The sequence below is a fragment of the Morone saxatilis genome, unplaced genomic scaffold (assembly GCF_004916995.1).
Source record: "Morone saxatilis isolate NCDOM2014 unplaced genomic scaffold, NCSU_SB_2.0 Contig16, whole genome shotgun sequence".
Taxonomy (NCBI): Eukaryota; Metazoa; Chordata; class Actinopteri; family Moronidae; genus Morone; species Morone saxatilis.
The window spans coordinates 28,102,569-28,109,226 of record NW_023339718.1 but is presented as its reverse complement, the minus strand read 5'-3'; the positions used below and the strand labels follow the sequence as shown (position 1 = coordinate 28,109,226).

Below are 6,658 nucleotides of genomic sequence, written 5' to 3'. Positions count from 1 at the left end.
CTATATAGTTATTGTATAGTATAATATGTATATATATATGTATAATATGTATATATGTATAATAATAGTTTTTTCTTTGGCCCTGCCTAAATTCATTAAAAGAAAATCCATTAAAAGAAAACTCCATACAATAAAACACAAGTATCACTGTTAAAGCTCCATGGCTGAATGTACAGTGTCACTACTGAGTTGGGCGGATGCTGGGCACCCTTGGCGCCCGCTCCGTCTCCTGCAATGTGACCGATAAGTTTTTGTCTCCCGACCAACGCCTCACCCACCCATTCAGAAGATTTGTCTTGATTCTTGATCATATCCTCCTCAAGTGATAGCCTTTATTTAACTCCTAACTCTCAAGAGCAAGACGTCCACTAATTCTCACACCGGTCTCACTGTTGTGAAGACCCCCGTCCTGCTGCTCCTGCTACCTCAGGACTCGGGACTAACTCTTGGCGTCAGCTTCGTGACGCCGCTATATATATATATATAAATACACAGCCACCCCCATGTCATCATATTGTAATAATACAACTATCAGAAAAATATGGCATCGATAAATCAAAGAATTTGGAACCGGTTCTCAACTGGAATTAATTTAACCACCTAATTTATGAAGGTACACAGGTAAACATTTTAATGTCAGGGTTTTGTCATACAGTACTGTTGCTGAGTACCTTTCCATTGTGGACTGCCTATTTATGATTTTTTGAGATGTCACCTTTTTAATCTCATGTTATTCTATTGTATCAGACAACTATCATGTATCAAGACGGTATTTGTGTTGAGAAGCTGAATATAAACACAAAATTGCGTGTCTTGTAATGTGTGAAGTTTTAACTGATAATTTCATCAGCAACAATCAGCCTTTTTGTTTACAGTTCTAACTATTCAATTAATGAGTCAGTGTGACTGTTTTTCTATAAATGAGTGGGCATGATCTTTCAGTCTTTACTGAAATCTTTACAGTTTTTCTTACAGACATTTTTGCATGTTGTTTATTCCTCTTTCTTCCTTCTAAAAGACTAAGAAAGTTTGGTTAACAAACTACAGAAGAGTTTAATTAGTTTTGCAGATGTACATCCTTGAACAGTTTGTGATATATTTGCAGACTTTTGTATTTGTATTAATTCTGTTGCATTTCTTTACGAATAAATATGAGCAGAAACACATTTTCTGGAAGAATCAGGTGCAGGTCTGTGGGCTCATTGAAACCTGAGTGGGGTTTTGGAGCAGTGTACCTGTTCCATGCTGAGCTGACCTCTCTCCAGGACCTGACGGAAGCCTATCTTTCCATGGAATAAGCCACGCTGGTTTATGAGAGTGGAGGCCTGCTGGAGGCTCTGACACACTGGAATGCCCTCTGACAGGTTGGCATGGAGGCCAATGGGTATCTTGTGCCTGACAAGAAAAGAAACAGGTCATATCATTCGTTGGGGAGTAACAGAATACAAGTAATAGTGTTACATATTCAAATTAGGGAACTTAAAGGGATTACTTTATTTGTTTTTGCTTTTTTCGCTCTAAAATGCATTACCCATAAACAGATTTTTGCACCTGCCACTTACAATGGCAGAAGATATGCATAACTGGGACACTGTCAGTAATGTGTAAATAAAGCATGGAAATGTTTAAAGAACATTTTAGCTACACACATGGTCAAGAAAGTTGCAACATTATGGTGCAGTACAAGCTCTGCTTACAATTAACCAAGCTGCTTTCCATATCAAAAGTCTAATCTTGAGGTATGGTAAAGTAAGCTAATAGTTACAGGACAAAACATACCACAGTTGTGTTTTGTGTACTTTAGGGAAGGTACAATATTACAATATTATTCCATATCGCGATAGGAATTTTCCTTATTGTGAATCTTAAAAAAGCCGTCTAGCTCGCCAGCATACAGTTTTGTATTTATTTTAAACTAGACAAGGGGGAGGCCGCATCTTTCCAGTCATTCCAAAATTCTACGCTTGTCACCATGGCTGAAGGTTCAGGTTGTCCACTGTATCCCCCACAAAAAAGTATGTGTGGAACAAAATGTAAGGTAAAGTGATTGCAGTATTTTTAAGTATATTTCCATGATTATTGTGACAATACCGCAATTATTTTAGCCAAGATAATTGTAACATAATATTTGATCATGACATCCCTATACAGGAGGCTTTTTTACTTTTATAGTTCCAATGACTTCATTAAGTCAAATATTTATATTTTAACACATTTCTTAAACATTAACATGTGTGCTTTAGCACATTTTTGCTGGGCGGAGCAGTAGAATTTACAAGAAACTTTAAAACTCTCCAAACAGAGCAATGCCAAACAATGTTTTAAGGAAGACTAAATCTGGTTCATTTAAATAAGAGTACATTTATCGTTCATGTAAAGATCGGCAGGTCTACACAACAGTTTGTTTAAACCACAGCATCTAATGCACATGCTAAATATATAAACCAGGGTGTTACTGTAGTTCATTACATCTGGACACGATTTCTAAATCCTCTGTCACAGCACCAGAACCTAATGATCTTTCTCCTTCAGTGCCCTTTACCTGCCAGACTGATGAGATATTACACAGATTCTGAGTGTATAGAAACTCTGTTCGAATTCTATAGTGACCATCCTCTGGAATCATGTGTCCATGTGGGACATTTTTTAACTGCCATTTTTCAACTATCTTCATGCAATCATTCTAATTACTATTACTATACTATACTAAAGAGTAGTGTATAATGTAGTAATGTCAATAATTATTATTAATAATTGTACTATACGTTATTGTACAGTGTTCCTAGAAAACTAAATTCATCAAAAAAATTACATAATCTATTATAGATGCAGCGGCTGGGAGCTCCTTAAAAAAATCCTAAATTTTTCTGGCTTTATTGCTGAAACATCATTGTCATCAGTGATGCCTGCTTGGGTTTGATGGGCTTTACAATAATATAGTATATAGATAGTGACAGCTGAAGAGTGACAGGAAAGGGGAGAGAAAGAAAGGGGATGACAACCAGCAGAGGGCCACAGGTCAGAGTTGAACCCATGGCCGCTGCAGCAAGGACCCAGGCGCCGGCACATGGGGTGGAGCTCCAACAGGTCGGCAACCAGGGCACCGCAGCTCTTTCTATAACTGATATGAAATTCAATTGTGTACAATGAAGCTGTGCCTTTGTACCTGCCACTGTTTTCTTATGGTACGCCGTGTCTGGCGTGTACTCCTCTTTTTTATCGTGGTTTTCTAGCAGTTTTTAGACGTGAATAAAAGTTCAAATAATACAGAATTTTCAGCGCATGGCACGGACTCACACTGTTTGTCAATTTCACTCTTGGCCCAGACAGCCAATCAGATCAAGCAAGAGGTGGGTTTTACTTCTTACTTTCAGTTTTGAGCCAGCTAGCTAGCAGCTAATTAGCTAGCATAGCTTAGCCAGATAGTTAATTAGCTAGCTATTTGCCTGTAAGAGAACTATAAAACAGGGGTGTAAGAGGGGGTGAACTGAAGTTACCTCAGCTATCTACCTCTTTAAAATGAAATGAAGAGTTCACACATCTAGAGCTCTACGTCTGCCAAAAACATTATTTCTGTTAATCACGCTGCCTTCAAAAACGCATCGGAGAAAAACAGCGAGTGGAAGCAGCCGTACCTATAGCAATGTGTCTCTGTGTAATTGGTCCCTTACATGGCTAAAATATTCCATGCTTTTACATTTAATTAGAGCTGAGCTGGATGTGTCTCAGTGTAAAATAATGCTATAGATGTCTGGCCAGTTATGTGAGGGAGTAAGAAAAATACACTACCAAACAACCAATGGACACAGGGCCTGGTACATCACTTGCTGTTTTAACAGATCTTAAGTGTGTTAGGATTTAAGTTACAGTACAACAGCAGTTTGTCAGCACCTACTACCTTTTAGCCAGATCTGCTGCCTCTTTGGCAGCAGATGCGTTAACCAGCAGTGACACATTGGAAATGCCTCCAGCCTGGAAGCAGTCCACAATCCCCTGGTTCCTCCTGGGACAGTAGCCGAAATCATCTCCTGTCACCACCAGCATCATTCTGGGCTGTGGCATTATTGCTGTTCCCTATGGAGGACACACAGGAGACAGTGTAACATTCATAATAAGGGCAGCTAAGGCTCAGCAGGCACAGCTTGTTATCCATTAATTAATTAATAAATTAATTAATTAATAAATAAGTGATTCAAGGACATTCCCAGCTCCTATTCAAATGTCGAATGAAAGATATATAGACATTACAAAAATGAGGAATGAAATCATAAAAACCGTAAAACTATGATTTATAATGCATAGAATGCAACAGTGCCTCCTTATGAGAACATTGGCTGGTTGTTTGTTGAGTTGTATTACAGAAGTTGGTAGGAAAGAAAGCTTTAAAGGTCAACTGTGTAACATTGAGGAAGATATATTATAATCACCAGATTTTAATCACCAGAAAATAACACAGCGTAGCTTAGTTTCTCACTCGCATTTGGAAAGGGGGAAGTAAGTGAGCTGCCGTCTGCAACTATATAGATGCCTCTAATCCTACACACTGGACCGGTTGTTTGTACATTTACTTGCTCATCTGATGGTAATAATAATTTATATTGGGATATACCATGTGTGAAGGTGTTTTCACCATGTTTTCAATTCTCGAGTTTAAATGGACTGTAAAGGTGCAATACCATGATGCCATAGCATATCTAATGATGCTTACCAGCACAGCATTGTAAAATGTTCACATGATCCCGGTCCTCACACCAAACAGACTGTGGAAAAAGTGAGGTCTCTGAGCCGGCCTAGCACACAGATGGTCAACATGGATTTTATTGTCCATTTGTATGCACTTACAGAAGCAGACCTGTTCACTGTCACCAATGACAGTCAAATATAATTTTGTTGGCGTTAAAAACAAGATGGTGGCTATGACACCTTGTGATGCACTGAAAGGCCTTTTCCACCAACAAGGAACCAGCTCAGTTCCGGATTTTGAACCCTTTGGAAAATTTTGATCAAAATAAATTGGTTCAGAACCAGAAAATAAGAAAACAGGTTTTCCTTGGGAACTTATGCAGGCGTGTCATATTCTACAGTTAGTTAAGCATCCCTCTGTTGATGACACATCCTTGATTAGAATGGTTCTGCTCAAAAATGGTGGAAATGTGGGCTGGTTTGATAGAGAGCATCAAGGTTCCAGGAATCTTGAACTGAACCAATTCAAGACCCAAAGCTAATTTGGTGGAAAAATTACCTAAGGGCAGTTATCATGCTTAAAATAAAATTAGATTTTATAATTATTTGCAACACTTCCTTAGTTTTTTATATATATATATATACAAAAAAAAAATCAAGTATAAGTCGAATACACTTTTCCCAAAGATGGTTTCTGGCATTTTAGGTAGTTCTTATCACACTGATTTATGTTTACGTGTTGATTTTTCTGATAAGTTTGTTTTTAATAAGTTATTTGAAGCTATAAAAAGGGGTTTCATGTCATGAATGACAGTCAAGCCCTGTGTGCGATTGAGTTGGGCGGATTGACAGGACTTTGATGCAGCATCGCCAACCCCGAACACTACTGCTTAGACCCTGACTCCAAGTGGAGAAAGATTGCAGCAGCCTTATTCAGGATATTTTGGCTTCATTTTTGTTTAGTGGGAAAAAGTGGAGACGTGACATCCATGTTATGGATGATTAAAATTGGTTGGTTCATAGGATATAGGATTTTATAGGATTTTTCCTTCCTTTATAGGATTTCGATATAAAAATAAAAATAAACAGATTGTAAATGTTTTTGCATACATTGTTACAGGAATGTAACAGGAGTACAATATGACTGGGCATGTGATCATAAAGGGTTAAAAGGCATTTTTTAAATACCATCTGGCCTATAAGGCTCCATTCCATTCTAGTCAAGCACAGTCAGAGTGCTGCTATTGTTGGCTCACTGACTTTGCACGTACTTTACACTAAATAGAACTGAACCTTAATTAGTTGGTAACACTAGGGTGGTTTACCCTACTATTTCCTGTCAAAATTGCTGCTGTGAAAATGTTTTATTGAAACACAAATGTCTGTTTTGCATGTAATTTTATATAAAATAATCTAAACTCGAAATTGGAGTGACAGCAGTGAGGAAATCCACAGCCGTTACCTGTGTCCAACATAATGCTCTTTTTTTAAACTGAGGCTGTTAATAAAGCACTACAGCGATGGTGTCGTTTGTGGTGCTGTATAGCAGTGCGGATTGGCACTTAATTTTGGTCAATTTTATATACAGTACATGGGGGGCCAATATATTTAAGACACCTATCAACAAACCACCAGAAAACTATGTTCTCAGTAGTTACCACAGCGTTGAATTTACTCCTCTCTCATAGTTAAACAAAACTGAGCATTATAATGCTATCTTTCTTTGCCGGGGTACACCGGCTAAATCTCCTCTGCTTTTCAGTGTTACTTTGGGGCGACCCACTGTTACATCACTGACACCCTGGTGACTCAAACGAGAAGAACATTATCGAACACTCTCAAATAAAACTCAATCTTACCCATTGTATTACACGCGTCTTTCCATATATCCAAAGCCACACAGGCACGGTAAGCTCTACTTCCGACTAGCCAACCGCATTAGTGTAGGTTGGAGCAGAGAATGTCTAATAAGGGG

General features: G+C 38.3%; 1 protein-coding gene across 1 annotated transcript in view; it reads right to left on the bottom strand.

Annotated features, from left to right (window-relative positions):
* The window catches only part of ydjc (YdjC chitooligosaccharide deacetylase homolog), a 16,023-nt gene extending 9,374 nt beyond the window's left edge, over nucleotides 1-6,649 (bottom strand). The window contains exons 1-3 of the mRNA XM_035658899.1: nucleotides 6,543-6,649; nucleotides 3,899-4,074; nucleotides 1,236-1,395 (exon numbers count right to left, since the gene is read on the bottom strand). Of these exons, the coding sequence (XP_035514792.1) occupies nucleotides 1,236-1,395; nucleotides 3,899-4,062 (324 nt within the window). The 5' untranslated portion in view covers nucleotides 4,063-4,074; nucleotides 6,543-6,649. The remainder of the gene's footprint in view (nucleotides 1-1,235; nucleotides 1,396-3,898; nucleotides 4,075-6,542) is intronic.
* Nucleotides 6,650-6,658: the final 9 nt, after the last annotated feature.